The 18953-nt window shown below is 39.3% G+C and overlaps 1 protein-coding gene across 4 annotated transcripts in view; it reads right to left on the bottom strand.

The window, feature by feature from the left end:
- The window catches only part of slc20a2 (solute carrier family 20 member 2), a 93000-nt gene that overhangs the window by 25847 nt on the left and 48200 nt on the right, over positions 1 to 18953 (bottom strand). For all 4 annotated transcript variants that reach the window (XM_060840577.1, XM_060840568.1, XM_060840595.1 and 1 more), the window contains exons 2-5: positions 13937 to 14490; positions 3410 to 3550; positions 928 to 1013; positions 716 to 812 (exon numbers count right to left, since the gene is read on the bottom strand). In XM_060840577.1, coding sequence (XP_060696560.1) covers positions 716 to 812; positions 928 to 1013; positions 3410 to 3550; positions 13937 to 14225 — 613 coding nt within the window. In that variant the 5' untranslated portion in view covers positions 14226 to 14490. The remainder of the gene's footprint in view (positions 1 to 715; positions 813 to 927; positions 1014 to 3409; positions 3551 to 13936; positions 14491 to 18953) is intronic.

Raw genomic sequence — 18953 nt, 5'->3', positions numbered from 1 at the left:
GTGTTTGACTGACTTAAATCAGTTTTTGCATTTACATTAGCAGTATTACATTTGGGAAGAATTCATGGCTCGGAAGTTTATACAAGTTGTTTCTGCTCTGGGAAGTTTCCTGACCCAAAATTTCAAACCTCAGCAATTACAAAGTATATTGTGATAAACTGGTAACTAACTTTCCTATTTTGGTGGATAGATAGATAGATAACAGAGGCTAAGAAGATCTGCTTAAAATTTGCATTATTCTAGTTATAATTAAAAAGTTACAGCGTTGCTTCCAAACAAACTCATTACTTCAGATAGATCCAAGGTCAATTTAAACAGTGTTTCTCTGTTGACAAGTGTTGCTTAGCTACATAGCTATCCTGGAATTAGAATGCGGACTGCATCCAGAAAGTAGTGAGACCTAACTTTGGTTCCTATTTTTAATAGACAGTTATTACAAACACAACAGGATTGAGGAGGATAAAACCATCTGTTGACTTAACCAGAGAGGTCACCTTTGATTCACTTGTTCCTAGTTACTGTTTTCACTTGTTGACCAACAATTATCAAAATGTAGATGGGAAGAAAATAAGTTTTGCTGTCAGTGCAAAATGGATAATGCTGAATTGTTAGAATCAGACAATGGAGCAGGTGTAAAGTGTATGTCCTGATAACTATTGCAAAAGACCAAATTTCATCCCCAATAGGCCTAAACTACCATCCAAGAGATACTTACGTGGAGCGCCTGTGAACAAAATTGAGAAGGCATTGATCCCTACAGTAGCAGCATAAAACAGCGGGAGTGCACGCAGGCCATTCGGCACTGGATCATCCTACAGAAATTGCAACATAAATGTGTGATTAGAAAATCAGAGACAGAAGGAAGGAGAATAATATGGTGCTGTAATGTGCAACATTAATCTCTTCTTAAAACAAAAAACCATTTACCTTTTTCAAGATGAAGAATCGAATTAAGACGAAGAGCAGGCCCGACATGGCCCCAGAGAGAAGTGGGGAAATGAACCAGGAGGCAACTGCAAAGACAAATTTCACATAGCAAAGAAAGGAAAAAAAAACCAAAAATCACTTGAAACAGTACAATTCACTCAAGGAACATAATTGGAAAATACACCACATCAGGCAGCCATTTGAATTCAATCCGGATTTGATAGGTGACAAAATGACAAAAGTTCCACTAGGTGGCCATTTAAACGTCAACAGGACAGGCTGTCCCAAAGGTGATTTTCCATTGATATGAAAAGATGCAAATAGACAAATCTTTCTTTGGAGACAACCTATCATTGGAATCAAATTTAAATAGCTTAACCTGGAGCAGAGGGTGGCCCCTCTACTTTTGGACATGGCTTCAATTGGGCTTAGAGTACATTCAGGATCTCAATGCATCTGTACCAGTAAACCATACAATATTTTTGCTTAAATGAATAGTACAAAAGGAAATCCATATCTGGTACATTGTAGCATTCAGTAAATGTAATAAATGACAATTGGGTGTGTGCACTGCATATTTCAAATGTTCTCCTGATCATCCTCCCTTGTTCAAAATCTTCAGTCTTATCCTATTCCCTAAGCAACCTGGCTCAGAGACCACTGGTCTTACTGCCCTAGAGTAGCTATTGCCTCCCAAAGCCTTCATACTCCATGCCATTCGTTATTCCCTCCAACCACAAATCCCAACACTGATCATCCTATATACACATCTTTTTCCAACCTACCTATGAACAGATATGCCTTGCAGCTATCTAAAACTAAAAGCTGGCGTTTCTTGCCCAAAGCGCTGCTGCTCCCCTTTTCTTGAAAGTGTCCTTAAAATTGGAACATAAGTACTTTCCTTCAGGACTGCTAATGAAACACATATTTCTAAAAGAAAAAATCTTCAGCAAACTCCAAAATTGAAAAGTTAAAAATCTATGTAGCAATAAATGGGAGACAAATGTTAAATGGAATAACAGAATAAAAAAAGTTCTCTTTTACCCTCCCAAATACTGCAGAGATGTAAAACGTTGAAAAAAGTTTATGGAATGCACTGCATGGGAAGTTCAATTGAAGAAATCAAGGGGCATTGGATGTTTATTTAGATTGAAATGGTGTGCAGAGATATGGAGTAAACGTGGTGCGGGGGGGGGGGAAATGAGTCTTCTTCACCATATTAATGGAGTTTAGTGGTACTAGAAGTTATCACTTGTTTAAAAAAAACTTTATCAAGCTAGAGGTCATAAATTCAAGTTGCCATTAAAATAACTCAGGCATAAATTTGGCTCGGTACAGAGTATGGATGCATCCGAGTGGGAGCTGTAAAATAATAGCTTTAGGGTTTATTCTAAGCCATTATTGTAATTGCTTCTCCTATGGGGGTTTACATACCTCTCAGCTAAAGTATAAATAAATACTCTGTTTCTAACCAGCTAATGAAGTGCCTTCAGAGAGATTCAAGGAGTGCTACTTACTACCATATTTGGAGAAAAACCTTCAAAAAGAATAGTAGATATAACAACCTTTGGGATTTAAGAGGATTACTTCCAACTCCAGCACAGATCAATTGATTATGTGTTAGTACACATGAACTTCTTGATGCCTATAGAACTAACCCTCATGAGCTGACACCTGATAAAAGGCAATGTCCATTGACACAGGACCTCAAAATAAAAACCCCCATATATCCGTTTGGATCCTATGGACCCTACAAACTGGCAACAAGCTCCATCTGTCAATGGCACACTTCCTGGTTAAGTGCAAACGTAAAATAATTTCCTTGCTCTGGTCTGTTAAAAGTAGTCTCAGGCTTCAACCTTCTACAGAAGAGACATCAGAAGCACTATAGATCAGCGATAGATCGGACTTTTATTTCACATGGTGCATAAAGAATAGCTCAGAGTAACTCCAGCCATTCAGGTCTGACTACTACCCACATTCTGAATGACTGTCTGGGAAAGAAAAAGAGATCGCTCACAGCATCACACTTATCTATACTGCATCAGTTGAAGCTGCAGAATCAATTGTTAACTTTGACATCAAAACTATAACCTCTTGCCCAGGCATGTGAAAAACAACAAGCTAGAAATGAATATAAAAATATTAGGTGGAGATGGAGTAAGTCATGATATGACTTTTATGGAACATTAGCATGTACATTGGCCTTCTGGGTCAAAAAGGCCAGTTTCAGTACATTTCTGGAGCTCTGATGTTCTACAATTAATAGGTACAAAAGGTTTTGCACACTTTGCCAATACTACAGTCTACTGATGAGCATAAAAATGAAGTCAGAGCATTGTAAATGTCAAGTGTAACCAATGAAGTGCATCAAAGTAGAAAATACTGACGTAGTAAAGCTAGTGGTGATTTGTAATTATTAAAATCATTGCTCTCATGCACAATACATTCACGCAAAAAACAACAGAAAAAGGTCACTTACCAATTTTGATGAGTTGAATCCATCGAACACTATGAGCACCAAATGAAACTAGTGAGAAACCAATGGTAGCTCCAACTATACAGTGAGTGCCTGATATCGGAAGCTTTAAAAATGAAGCAATCAGCTGCCAGATAGCAGAACCTAAAACAAAAAACATTTACAAATTCAAGGAACAAACAAAATTCTCCTGATTAATACTTATCCCTCAACCAACAACCCACCAGGAAATTATCTGGTGATTATCACATTAATTGGTTAGAGTTTATTATGCTTAAATTGGTCACTTTTTCCTCCACTGCAACAGGGACTACACTGCCAAAAAAAACTATTGACTGTAAAGGTGCTTGAGAGTTTTAACTTTCAGGACCATATAAATACAACTATTTTTTCCATTTCTCCAACATATAACCAATCGTTACACTGCAGGTAACTATCTGAACCCACAGTTTGGAATTTGGTATCTAGCCCCAGAAAAGCTGGTTTACATGACATGGCTCACTTGTACAGGAACTGTCCTTGCCAGCAAAGACCTCATCCTTTATCTGGGTGTATGTGGTCTTCTTTCAACAGAAGAATTGAACTCCCTCAAGTCACTTACATTGACTGGAGTTGACAAGTGCTGGCACACCAGATTTAAGTGACAATTGTTTTGTTTTAAAAAAAAATGTTTTTTCTCAGGGAGACAGTGAAACAAACTACCAACAGACTAAGTTATTAAGCAGGCAGTCACTAGGCCATTTACATTTCTACCAGAACATTGGGAAAGTCAGCTACAAGTATTTAAACAATGCCTGAGAATACAAGTAACCTGCAAATTCCTCTCTTTCTACACCAGAACAGGCACAAAATTACACTGTCAAAATCTCATCCCAGTTGAAAATCAGGAACATTAGAGCAGCGAGCACTTAGACAAATTAGAACTGTTACCCAGCAACTAGAAAACAAAAAGCTTTGTAAATATAACCAAAGAATTTACAGGCTTGGATAATTGGTGCGTGTGCGCCCAGAAATTCTCTGGGTGAGGAGAATAAAAACACATTAGTGGTAAGAGGAAAAAAAACACAAGAATTGCTCATGTTTGAAATACACAGGTGGGGAAATGATTGGAACTTTGTTACTGTACCCCAACAGTAAAATAGTGTCAAAAACCTGTAATTGAGAATCATACCAAAAACCAGCTGTCTCACATGTAATGATGGGGAGGAGCGGAGGTTGGACCTGGGTAGACAAAGTTTAAAAAAAAGTCACAACACTAGGTTATAGTTCAACAGGTTTATTTGGAAACATTAGCTTGCGGAGCACTGCTCCTTCATCAGGTGGTGATGAAGCACTAACCTGATGAAGGGGCAGTGCTCCAAAAGCTAATGCTTCCAAATTAACTTGGACTATAACCTGGCGTTGTGTGATTTCTTTTAAACCTTTGGTCACATGTAATGAGCAACCCTAATGTTAGCACCACTAAAAAGATACCTACCCATTACAAATCAGCATTCAAACATGCAATGTCAATTCATACCTTCAAATGGAGTCAATGGTGCCCTATACTGAAAATTTCTAAATGATATTTTTTGTTTAAAATTCTCCAATTAATCTGTTCATGCACAGACTCAGTTTGTGCCCTTTACACTTAGTAAAACTGAAGAAACTCCACTTTTAAAAAATGCTTTCCAGCAGCAATTCAAACTGTACAACATCAATGAAATTAAAATTATTAACAGCCATATGCATTAATAAAGGGGCAAGACACCTTGCTAACTAAAGTCAAATTGTAAATTCATGCAGTGTGGATTCAATAAAAGTGGACTTCAGAACCTCTCGTGAAACAGCTGCCCTGCGGTTAGTGACCAGATGAAGAGCACGTAGATTCTGAGCGAGATAGCTAAACAGTGAATCAATGCAGCTTGGTCAAACATTCACCCAGGTCAGTGTGACCATGTTGGAGACCCGACCCTCATGGATGTTGTCCACAAAACCAACCATTGCCACACACCAATTGTTTTAAATGTAGCACAGGTGTCATCAGCAGTACGCTAGTGAGAGATTATGGATGCATTGATTGCTATATTTCAAAAAAAAAATTTTTTAAAAAAAAAAAAAATCGCTAGATTCCAGAGATGTACCAGAGGATTGGAATTCAATATGTCACCCTGTGCAAAAAAAATATAATTAACTAATAGTTAATTATAGGACAATTAGTCTAACATTTATAATTGGAAAAGTATTGAGATCAATTAAGGAAGTACTAGCAGAACATTTGTAAAGTCACAATATAAATAGAGCACAGTCAATAGGACTTCATTAAAAGGGAAATCATGTCTGACTAATTTAGAGCTTCTGAAAGAAGTCTCAACGGAGAGAGGATAGAGGGAAACCACGTGTTGTATTTGGTCTTTTTGGTGTCCGGCAAAAAGTCATAAGAGTCCGTGGAGTTGGAGGCAGTTGGCATGGATAGAGAATTGGCTCCTGGGCAGGAAACAGCAAAAGGGAATAAGGGGTTCTTTTTCAGGTTGGCAACCAATGACCAATGACCAATGGGGTTCCACAGGGATCAGTGCTGGAATTGCAATTGTTTACAATATGCATTAATGACTCAGAGGAAGGAAGTGAATGCACTTAAGAGATGAAAATAGGTGGAAAGGCATACTGCAAGGGGGATATAAACTGTTTACAGAAATATTGATGAGCTAAGTGGAAAAAAAATGGAGTATCATGTGAGAAAACACAAAGTTGTTCATTTTGGAAGGGAGAAAATAAAGTATTATTTAAGTGGAGAAAAACTGCAGAAAGCTGTAATACACAAAGCTAGCACACAGGGTGCAGTAGGTAATCAGGAACACTAATGGGAATTTTGCCCCTTATTTCAAGAGGGTTGGAGCACAAGAGTAGGGAAGTCTAACTACAACTGTACAAGGTGCTGGTGAAACTATATCTGGAGTGAGGAGAGCATTTCAGGTCCTCTTATTTAAGGTACAACACTATTTCCTTGGAAGCAGTTCAGAGAAGCCACATTAGGATGGCAACCAATATGGAGGGATTGTATTAAGAGCAAAGTGTTAAACAGGTCAGGAATCTACTCATTGGAATGGAGAATGAGGTGATCTCATTGAAACATAAAAAAGGATTCTTAAGGGGCTTGATAGGATAAATGCTGAGAGGATGTCTTCCTTCATGGGACAGTCTAGGACCAGAGGGTGTAATCTTGGAATTAAACGCTACCAATTTAAGATGGTGATGATAAGAAATTTCTTAGAGGGTTGAACGCCCTTCGAACTCCTTTTAATAGAAAGCTGTGGGGCAGGGACCTTGTGTATACTTAAAGCTGAGAGAGATTCTGGATCAGTAGTGGAATAAGGACTATGGGGAAAGAGCAGAAAAGTGGTTGTGAGCAATGTTGGATCAGCTGTGATCCTATTGAAAGTGAAGCAGGTTCAAGAGGCCTGCTCCTATTCTCATGTTTATGGTGGTATATCTAGCTTACATATATGCTTCATTATTAAGAGACATTGTAAGTGCTCCTAAACCATTTTCCTAAGCAACAAACCATAGAAGTCTTTATGTCATGTTCTCATGTTGAGTGATCAGGGAATGCAATGATTGCCGTATTCACCTACTCAGCAACACACACTCCCAAAAATCAGGCAGTATGATGTTCTCCCTCTACTTTGGCAGTTGAGTCACATTCAATGACCAATGTCAGAAGAGCTTTCTTGCTACCACACCAACCACCGGAGACTTCCAAGAGGCAGTTATGCTGCAGCCCCAGTACAGCCCTATCTCTCTGCCTTTGTTCTCATGTCCCTTTTAAGCTGTCCTCCAAAATTCTTCCTCAGACTTTAAAGCTTGAATTGACCAACTGCCAACAGTTGGAGGAAGAAGTGTTCATATTATCAAAATTGCTGGAGAAACTCCGCAGGTCTGGCATCACTGTGGAGGGAACATAGAGTTAAAGTTGAGTCAAGTGACCCATCTTCAGAACTGATTAGGAAGAGATAGGAAAAAGTGGTATTTTATTATGGGGGGTGGGGTGGAGGTGGAACAGCGGAGAAAGACCATTGAGCCTCACTGGAGCATTGCAGCAGACCCAAAACTGTTGAGCCGTGTTTTGAAGTGCAGGCAACTAGCAGCGCGAGATCATTTCTACAGACAGAATATAAGTGATCCACAAATTGGTCACCAGCCTGCTTAGTCTCCACAATATGGAGAAGACCACATTGTGAGCAGGAAGTAGATTTGGTAAAGTGCAGGACTGTTTGAGGCATTGGATAGTGATTAGACTTTAAATTCAATAATTTTAGCGCATGAGCCCATCTTGTTCCATGTCTCTTCCTCAACCCCACAGCCTGTCATGTAATGGGTCACTTTCAGGATAGCCAACCCTCTTATCACCCATCTAGCTTCTCTTCTTCCTTGGCTCAATATCCTGAATTCCTTTGTCTGCCTAACTATCCCCCTCAGCCTCTCACCAACTCTTCCCAGCCACTCAGTTATGAAGTTGGGTCACTGGACTCAAAATGATAACAGTTTCCTCTCCATAGATGCTACCAGACCTACTGAATTACTCCAGCGATTTGTTTTTGCTAGTTTCAAATCTCCAGCATCCACCCATTCTATGTTTTATATTATTCCATATTAACACCACCCTTGGTAAGAAAAAAGGTGGTTCCTGATTTACCTCTTGTATGACCCAACTTTAATTCAAATACTGAGCTCCCTTGATCTGGCTTCTCACACCATTAGGGAACTTCTTCAAGCTTTTCTTAGGTCACCCCTCTCTTTGATTTAGTCAGTCCACAAAATCCACAGCATCATCCTGAATAACCCTTCCAGATAATGCCATGTTCAACAAGGCTGGGTTACAACAATAGCCAACAGTGCAAGGCAAAAACAAAAGGTGTATTTATTCTATGGAATACAAATGAATAATTACGTAACATTATAAATTTCACAAAAAAAACTATTAAGTCCCAAAAGATTAAGCAAAGCTATATGGTACAGTTTACATTTTTCTCATTCTAGATTCCACATTTCTTCAGTAAAACCAGATTTAAGTAAAAATATGTTTGAGTGCCGATTTCAGAGAGTGAAACATTAAACTTGCTTTCTTCAGCCAAGTTAAGATGTTTTGTCAAACAAAATCAAATCTGCCTCAAACCGAAGTCTCCTGCTTTTCTGTACTGTGTACATGGACAGGAAGAGGAAGTGGTAGTTCTTGGAGCTAGGGCAAAAAAGCAAGTTCTTATGGGGGAGTTTGTTGTAGATACCCAACCAGTGCTCAGAAACAATAATGATGCAGTCTGACGTTTGGCATCTGATATTTGTTAACATCAGTCATACAGCATGGAAACACACCCTTTTATCTTGTTTAAACAATTCTCAAAAAGGAGAGATGAGCACCTTGTGTTATATTCTAGCTGAAAAATCATTTCTAAGTGAAATGAAGCTCGTATGCAAGAAACACTTTCCAGTTGGTCTATACGAAGAGAAATTGGAGTGTGAGCAAAATACAATTGTGCAATAAAAAGGGTTTTTAAAATTTTGTTCAAATATGGCCATCACTGGAGAGGCTATATTTGCTGCCAACAAAATTGTGGTTCCTTCCTTGAACTGCTTCAGTCTTTGTGAGAAAGGTGCTCTCACTAGGCCTTAGAATAGTATGCAACGATTTTGAACATAACTTGACCAAGAAAGTCACTGAGGTAAGATGATGCATGACTTGGAAGTTTGCCCTTTGTGACAGTATTACCCTTGACCTTAGAGGCAGAAGCCCAGGAGAGTGAGGTGATGTCAATGTTGAGTTGTTGTAGTACATTTTGTGGAACCTACATACTTTAATCACAATTCACTAGCAGTGGAGGAGTTTAAATAATAGCAACATTGAGCAAGTGCAGTTCAAGATGCACAGAAGCTTCAAGCATTGCAGCTTTGCCCATCCAGGAAAATGGTGTGATCCAGATTTCTGACCTGGCCCTTGTTCAGAGTGTAAAGGCATCAGGTGACCCACTTGATGCAGAATTCCCAGCCTCTGACTTTTCACACCTCATTTTTTTGTTGGCAATCAGGTTGTGCCTGGAATGGCATCATCATTCAAAGCAAAATATAACCCAGTGAATAAGCTTACAATTTACACACCTGGAACAACAGGGAGAACTCCAGCTTGGGGAGAACTCCAGCAAGCTGGAGTTCCTTTCTCAACAGAAAGGCAAAGAGGAGGATATCTGGCAGAGTAGTTAAAATTACGATTGGCGTTTAACAGACTGGATGTGAAGAAACTCTTCACTCAAGACTGAACCCAGACCAAAGACAGCATTCAAAACACAAACAAAAAAACTACACAACATAGGCATTAAAGTGAATATGAAAGCAAATGAAGCATGTATTCAGTTTGAATATAGGAGGGAGAAGGGAATGGGGGTATTGAAAAATTTCACACACAAAGTCAGTACAATGAAAGAAAGCTCAGGAGGACAGAATAGAGCAGTTGAGCAAGTGGCGGATTTCTGTAGTGCAGATTTAATGTTTCTACTGGAGTGTGCACGGTATGTTGCATCAAAAAAGGAGAAAGTAAGTATCTCCTACACTTTCTCCAACAACTATAAATGCAACAAAAATTATTGCAAATTGTTAGAGCGTGGGCTAGAAATAAATACTCTTACCCACAAAGATTTTGCCACTTCTGTGGTGTCTCTCATTCCACCCTGCATTTCCCACATGGTGTTCTGCCAGCATATGGCAGAGCATAAATGTGCCCTTTGTGTATATTCAAAACAAGGACTGGTTTCGGACATATCCTGGTGTCATATAGCTTGACCGGCTGTTACACCACCTTCATCTCAAATTTAGGCAAGAAAATATCCAAATAGCATCAGCACTGTTTACTCAGCAACATTTTTTTAAAAAAACGCATTCAGCTGCAAAATGGGCTGTGTTATAACGTGACAATTAAAAAGTTATAAAATGTAACATTCTCCTGTATGTTACCTCTGCAGCAGAAGTTATTGCCCTTTTATGAAGTGACAAATGGCCCATCATTTACTCCTCATTTGGCTGAAGGCCACTCAGTTCCCCACATACAGGTACTAATTCCATGCCAAGGTTTCTGCACTGCCAGTATTAGGACAGGTAGCTGTAAACATTCACATCAGGATTAAGCGTTGTGGCTTTATTTTCACCTCCTGGAGCTCCTCTAGCTGGGTACATGTAGCTCTTGGGTGTTTAAGACTACCCGAAGGGTATGAGGCAAAATGACGGTATCATTTTCAATGCTCTCAATGAGATCAGGTGCTACAAACCCTGTTGCCACTGTCCTCATCATTGTCATTGAGTTCAAAGATAAGTCTCCTCATTGCTGCTTGGTTTTGCAGTGCTCCCTTCTTACACTGTTATAGAGGGCACAAACAGCAGTGTGTGTGCGCACCACACCTCAACCCAAGTTATGTGAAGTTAAAGGGGGTGGTGGAAGGTTAGCAGCAATAGAAGGCATGCAGGGATGTTTAGGGTATTATACACAAGACCCCAAAGTGCCTGGGACTGGAGGGTGATACGCAGAGTAGCAGCAGAGATTTCATGGAGTGGCATAAGCAGATGTCAATAGACTTTCATTGATGTTGATGGCCCACTTGGCAATCATTAGTCTTCTGTGATATTGCCACTACCAATTCCTAGGGCACAGACTCAGAACAGATGTCCCTGGGCCATGTGATCCCACTTTCTTTGGTAGACTTCATGTGTGTACTAGCTCTCTATTGATGCTCTCTTTCTATCTACTTGCATCACAAAAGGTCAGCAAGTCTTAGAGCACTATGGATCCTTCTGTTTACCCTGCTATTCAGTCTGTAATTGCATGCAAGGCAGCAATACCATGTGTACCTTCCTTTCAAGATACTGACTGCCCTTTAAAAAAAAATAGGGCAAGTTGCCTGAACCAAATAGTTTGCAAAAATGCAGATGTGTGCAGGGTCTCAAGCAATATTCTGGAACTGACAGTGCAAGGGTTACTCAGGTTAAAATGTTGCAATTATTCAGGTGAGGTGTGTACATGAGTAAACAAACTGTTCACCTCTATCCGAATGGGTATAGTCTGGTGGTAAATTGCCACCTTAAGCCCAAAATACAGGGCTGTCTAACTGCTGGCTGTATGTCTTTAAAAGCTTCAAAAAGAAAACCAACACAATTTAACTAAAAGGCTATAATTATTGCAGAGTGTAGTAATGATTTGTAATAGCAACTGTAAAAGAGAACAATTGTCTAGTCAAGTTGGTGTTAGCTAGAGAACTATAACAAATTATATGCAAAAAAGCAAGGGAATTATATTTGCAAAGGGGTGGAGAATTATGTATAAGAGGTAACAACAGCGAAGTTTGAAGCAGATTTCTCCTGTTGCTTTCTATAAAATTAAAAAGGACTTGTTGCAAGAAATATAAACAAAAGGGTGCGCAAAAGAGTTGTGAAAGGTAATTTAGAACGAATGAAAAAGAAACCATAATTTAGGTACAGAATGAAAAAACTGACAATAAGCTTTCCAAGTTTTTGGCTCTAATTCCCTCCACAAATCACCTCCAAAGGATATTGTGTATACTCAAGTGATAGTCGAGCTCACAAAGATCGACCTTTTTTTTTAAAAACTAAAAAACCTGCAACTTTCAATATACCTCAAATGTCGACCCTAGCTCTTCACAGATAAAACAGATCAACGTTTATGAGTCAGTGTTCTGGCTGTCATGTCCTGCTCCACCTTTCCAATCCGCTGGCTGTTTGGTTCCAGTTCTATTCCAAGCTTTCAGAAGTACCATAATTTGTTGTTTATTTTCTCCCCCTCTATTCATTCAGAGATCGACTGGGCTTCTGCTAATAGTAGGGTATAAATTTTGACGGGAATGAATTTCAGTCCCTCAAAAGTAGTATCCATGTAAGAGACGACCCCATAAGTTTAACCTTCAAAAAGTAGTCAAAAAAACTGACTATTACTAGAGTACGTACAATATCTCTGGAAAATCCATTTTTGACCATTCTTATAATTTATTTGACTTTATGTCTAGTTAACAATATTACTGACCACCCAGCCTTCACAAATAAAAAGCATTTGTTTTCGCTGGAAAGTAGTGGATTACCTTAATTATTTTTACAACTGAAAAGGCCCTTCAGAGTTAAGCAGCATCACAGGCTGAGGGGTGACCTTATAGAAGTTTACAAAATCATGAGGGGCATGGATAGGATTAATAGACTTTTCCCTGGGGTCAGGGAGTCCAGAACTAGAGGGCATAGGTTTAGGGTGAGAGGGGAAAGATATATATAAAAAAAAAGGGAGACCCAAGGGGCACCTTTTCACAGAGGGTGGTACATGCATGGAATGAGCTGCCAGAGAAAGTGGTAGAGGCTGGTACAATTGCAGCATTTAAAAAAAGGCATCTGGATGGGTATATGAATAGGAAGGGTTTGGAGGGATATAGGTCAGGTGCTGGTAGGTGGGACTAGATTGGGTTGGGATATCTGGTCGGCACAGACGAGTTGGACAGGAGGGTCTGTTTCTGTGCTGTACATGTCTATGGCTCTACCTAACACCAAGGTTGGAAATTAATTATGCACAGCACACCAGCTAGGCCTGACAACTGCTTCTAAGAGGAGATTAGTCAGCATTTTGTCTTTAAATATATAAAATGGAGCTTCACAATTTACATATTGGTGGTTGACTTCACATTTCTAATTTTGCACTAAATCTAGCACCACACTATCAATACACTGGACATCTAGCTAAGAAAAAGGGTAAAAGATCAGATAGATTTTTACTGAATAGTTGCATCTCTTCTTTCTACAGTTGAAAACAGAATTTTACAAAAACTGCTGTAAAATGTAGGTGATGTGGACATCAGTCTAACTACTGTTAAAATACAAACAACATAAAATCAAAACAACAGTGATAGATATAAAACGATGGGGATCAGGCTTCCCATCGACAGAGCTAATTAAATGGATGCCGACTCCTTCTAAATAGGACAACACTTAGTTAGGACGAACACAAGATAACTACAGATATGTGCCTGTGATTTTCCTACATAGATTCCTCATTGAGCAATTTGTACATATCTGAAAATCTGAATGGCTGGAAAGGGTTTAACAATGGAGAATGAACATAAGCAGATGCTTTCAGGACTTTGTACTCATTTGCTTCATGAGTCTGAAGAAACATAATTAGCTTTTATTTTGTGACTTCCACTTGAAAACTTTGCAGTGGGAAAGGGGAATGGGGTTTTGGGGGGGGGGGGGGGGGGGGGGGGGGGGGGGTGTAGAAGGATTAGCATGTCAGAGGGTACAAATTCTTACACCATTCATTTGTAAGAGGCAAGAACAAGTACAATTATGCAGTTTCATTTGGGCAGACTGCAGTCATATTAGGCTCATTGCAATCAGTTCAGATGCCACTAGATGAAGTTCCAGGTCAATTCTTACTCTCTACTTATACAGTTTAAACTACTTTTTCATTTTAAATGCAAACGAGCATCAATAATCTCAAAAAAAAAACAGGTTACTTACCAAGCATTGCACTGACTTCACCAGCCATGAGCACGTTCTCACTCCCATTGTACAGATTAACATCTATGATCCCTTTCCGGATAGTTTCTCCGACCTTCGCTCCCAGCAGTACAGATCCGGTTGTTTCAAAAATGGAAGCCAGGATGCAGGCCTGGCGTAGTGTGACAACACCAGACCCCACAGCAGTACCAAATGAATTGGCCACATCATTCGCACCCACAGAGAAAGCAAGGATAAAGGCTATTATAAAGCCCACTACCACCATCCACAAGTAATTCTCCAGCATCATTTTTGTTTTTTTTTCAAGTATGTGCACAGAAGAGGAATTGAAGAAACACAGACACACTCACGCACTCTCACTCACTCAAAACACAGGCCAAGCTTCTGTAAACTGTTTTCTTCTTTTGGGAAAGTGCTTAGTAGTATTCAGAGATGTCTCACTGCTAACTAGTGCTTCTCTGTGTAGTGTTAATAAAGTTTTTTAGGCTTGGGATAATCAGGTGAATGCATTCCATAGTTAAGAGTCCAGCTTGGCAGGCAGAGATGGTCACCTCCTACAAAAACATTAAACAAAAAAGAAATAATCAGCAACTTTTGCTTTAGAGTTAGAAAGATTAACAAATTCATGTCCTTTATATTAAAGCATGAGCAACATGATGAACACTTACACTCAATATAGACTGTCACATGGAGTTACTAATTAGGCAAATACTCTTGCCTGTAAGATTCTCACACCTAAATGCAACATGGCTACTACTTCATCTATTGTGTCAGTCTAACAAGAGTAGGCAATGCAGTCCATCAAGACTGCATTCTGAAATATTTTAACTTCTGCAGGATTTCCTCAAATAAAAGGTAAATGGACATCATAGTTTTACAACAGAACAGTTACTTGCGATATGGGCACAAGGCCATTTTGGTAAAAACAAACAGGAGCAGGGCAGGACTTCAACAATGGTAGAACAGAATGATATAAGGGCTCAAGTACATAATTCTTTGAAGTTTGCAACATGTAAACAGGGTGGTTGAGGCAGCATTTAGCACATTTGCATTCTTTGCTCAGATTTTTGAATAGGAGGAATGAGATAGAACGTGGAGATTGAAAAGGATGTTGGCGAGGCCTCTTTGGGACTATTGTGTACAGTTTTGATCACCCTGTTATCATAGGAAGGTTATAATCACATTGTAGAGGGTTCAGAAAAGATTTACAAGGATGTTGCTGCGACTGGACAATTTGACACACAAGGAAAGGCTTTTTTCACTGCAGCACAGGAGGCTGAGAGGTGACCTTGGAGAGGTTTATAAAGCCATGAGAGGTATGGAGAAGGCCAACAAAAGTCTTTTCCCTAAGGTTGGGGAGTTCAAAACTTTGGGGCATATATTTTATATGGGTGAAGAGAAAGATTTAAAAAGGGGCTTTTTTTTCGCATAGAGGGTGGCTAGTGAGTGGAATGAACTTCCAGAAGTGGTGAACGCAGGTACAGTTGCAACATTTAAGAGACATTTGGATTAGTCCATGAATAGGAAAGGCCTGGAGGAATTTGGGCCAAATGCAGGCAGGTGGGGCTAGTCTAGTTTGGGAACATGGACTAGTTGGACCAAAAGGTCTGTTTCCACACTGTACGACTACACAGAAGGAGAAGAGAAGATAGATTAAAAAGAAAGGAATAATTATTCCATTAGTGCCTTTCATAATGTCCAAAAGTATTTCACAGCCAATGGGAAGTAGTTTTCCTCCTTTAAGTGGAGGCTCCAATTATTGTAGGTATAGGAATATATAACAAATTTCACAACAAAGTCTCAAAATACAAAAAATTTAAAACAAAAATCAAGATCACAAGGGCTATAGCAATGATAAACTGCCACTAGTTAGAAGATTGCGAGAAAGGAGGCATGGGGCAGATTCAGCATTTCTGCCGACTGCAGGCAAAATCCAGATAACAAATGGTGCCCGAATTGAATCTACATTTGCACAAACTGAAAACAAATAATGTTCCAGAAAACTATTTGGACTTTAGTTTATTTAAAAGTACAAAAACATATATATTCTTACATTATCTAATAATTGAAAACATTTTATCATTCGATTCTCACTTGCTATTACTTATATTGTTTCATCGGGTCATTTATGACTTTTATGGTAGCTTTAAAAAATGATTTATCTATTTATCCCTGATAAACAATTATACCACTTTAAGGTATGCTCAAAAACTAATAAAAGCTTTTTTGTATTCTACTGAAGACCACCAAAACTAACCTGCACTTTGAACTGGATTAGAATATGGGTGTTTAGTCAATTAACCTGGTTGTTTTTCACATGGCAGCCTTCAGCAAAAGGATAAAAATTCAGGACCACAAACAACCATTATTTCTACATTGGAATATGCCCAAGACAGAATGAACTTCAGACATTTCTGGGATTTTGCCAGACTTTGGATATAATCTGTCTTTTTAAGGTTTAAAAGAAAATTTAAATATCCACAAAATTCCTCATCTGTTGTTTTGTACAATACAAAACCACTGTTATTCCATCTAACTTTAGACACATCTTTATTACTTTTAGACTTAATAAAACTAAAGTCCCTTCCACATTTGCACGTCTTTCCTACACAAGATGGGATAAGAAGCATTTCAAAAAGAATTGCAAGGACATGCTCTCCACGTTGGTACTTCTCAATATGCACCAGCTCTTACAAGGCATTGTTCCAGAATGTGAACAGGAAGGAAGGATTTACAGCACTATGGAAACAGACAGCATACTCCATCAGGCTAACACGAAGTCACAGCTACCTGCTGGGAGGGCAAAGCCAGAGTGAACAGATTGTTCTCACAAGTAGCTAGCAAGGGAATGAAAGTGAGAAAGAGAGAAGAACTTGTGGGCTTTTTCTTCTTCAGTGTGTCAACAACACTGAAGAGAATCATTATGTTAAGCACAGCAAAACAAAAATTGAGGAAGGGAGGGGGAACAGTGGGCAAAAATTCCAATCCTGTTAGCACTTCAGAAACATAACCAAGACATACATATTTAAAACAGATTTTAAAAAAAACAGGAGTCTGAGCATAAAAACAAATTCAAAATGTGAATTAAGGTATTGGCATTTAAGTGCTATTTCATTCAATATTCTTGTGCTCATCATCCTGCCTGGATGCCAGTTTGGCGATGCCTCTCCATTTTTATGAATTTTCACTGATTTTCAAATCACTTCATAATCTCATTCCTCAAATCTCAGCCCTGCAATATTTTGACATTTGCATTCCTCTAATTCTGGCCTAAGAATCCAAAATGTTCAGCCATGCTTTCAAGTGCCCTGACAATAACACCCCATAGTTTTCCTCTGAACTTCTCCAAGTTTAGTTTTCTACTTCAAGATACTCTTCAGTGTAGTTTGATGGAGAACATCTTAATGTCTGCATGTGATTGTGTCCAATTTCATTTTTAATAAAAGATACTTTTTCCACTTACATTAAATAGAATTCATAACTACAAAATTGTTATTGCTTGTTGATGGCCTACAAAACCTACTGTGGATAATGCAGCACACAACTGGGGAGCTGTGATAATTTCATCATTTCCTTTATTAGGACATTCTCCAAACTACAGTCTCTTGGAGTAGAAATTTAAAGTTGGAGAAGTTTAGAGCAAAACTACAGGGTGTCAGGTGCCCACTGTATGAAAACTGCATCAACTAAAAGTTGCCAAAAGCGAAGTAGCAAAAAAGGTTAAATTGCGATCAGCAGCAAGAAACTACAAGAAGAGTCCAGCAAATGAATCAATCTAATCTACTGCGGACCTCAAACTATCCCAATACAGAAATCAACAGTTGACTCTCAATTAGTTACACATGAGGGAACTGAAATTATGCAACCATGTCTTAAAAGGTATCATAAACAAACCAGTTGCTGAAACAAAAGATAACTTCTCCCATGTCCTTACCCCAACCCCCCCCCCCCCCCGCCACACACCAAGCCTTATTATCACATCGTCTGCTATTACACACAATCCATTGTTAACCGCAAAAGTCCCCATTAATAACTATTTATTCTCCTAGGCCAATCATCCACTTCTTGGTCTGTCCAACTGTTCTTCTTTCTCCCTTTGGGCTTTATCCCCACCTCTAATTTACCCCTTTACCCCTTCTCCCCACTCAAATCTGCTGCATAAAATCAACTTCTTCCTAGCTACCATTAGTTCTGGAGGATGATCTCTGGACCCACTGTTATCTCTCCAGAGATGCTGCCAGACCTGCTGTGATTTTTTTGAAAAAAATTCCTACAGTGTGAAAACAGACCATTTGACCCAACAAGTCGCGTCGGAGGCTGAGGGGTGACCTTAGAGGTTTACAAAATTATGAGGGGCATGGATATGGTAAATAGACAAAGTCTTTTCCCTGGGATCGGGAGTCCAGATCTAGAGGGCATAGGTTTAGGGTCAGAGGGAAAAAGATATTTAAAAAAAGAGACCCAAGGGGCAACTTTTTCGTGCAGAGAGTGGTATGCGTATGGAATGAGCTGCCAAAGGAAGTGCAACATTTAAGAGGCATTTGGATGGGTGTATGAATAGGAAGGGTTTGGAGAGATATGGGCCAGGTGCGACTAGATTGGGTTGGGATATCTGGTTGGTGTGGACACGTTGGACCAAAGGGTCTGTTTCCATGCTGTACATCTCTAAGTCCACAACGACCCTCTGAACAGTAACTTACCTGGACCCATTCCTTTACACTTCCCCTGACCCATGTATCCCTAAACCCTATGGGCAATTTAGCATTGCCAATTCACCTAACTTGAACATTTTTGGACTGTGAGAGGAAACCCATGCAGACAGACAGAATGTGCAAACTTCAGTCGCCAGAGGCTGGAATCAAACCCAGGTCTCTGTGACGCTGAGAGGCAAGAGTGCTAAACACTGAGCCATTGTACCATCCTGTGGGTGATATTGATAATTTCAGGAAAAGGAGTTTGAGACTTTAAAAATTGGGAAGAACCAGAATCCATGAACTATACATAGCTCAAGTACTCA

The sequence above is a fragment of the Hemiscyllium ocellatum genome, chromosome 2 (assembly GCF_020745735.1).
Source record: "Hemiscyllium ocellatum isolate sHemOce1 chromosome 2, sHemOce1.pat.X.cur, whole genome shotgun sequence".
Lineage (NCBI taxonomy): Eukaryota > Metazoa > Chordata > Chondrichthyes > Orectolobiformes > Hemiscylliidae > Hemiscyllium > Hemiscyllium ocellatum.
Note: the sequence above shows the minus strand (reverse complement) of the source record. Positions and strands in the feature narration are given on the sequence as shown.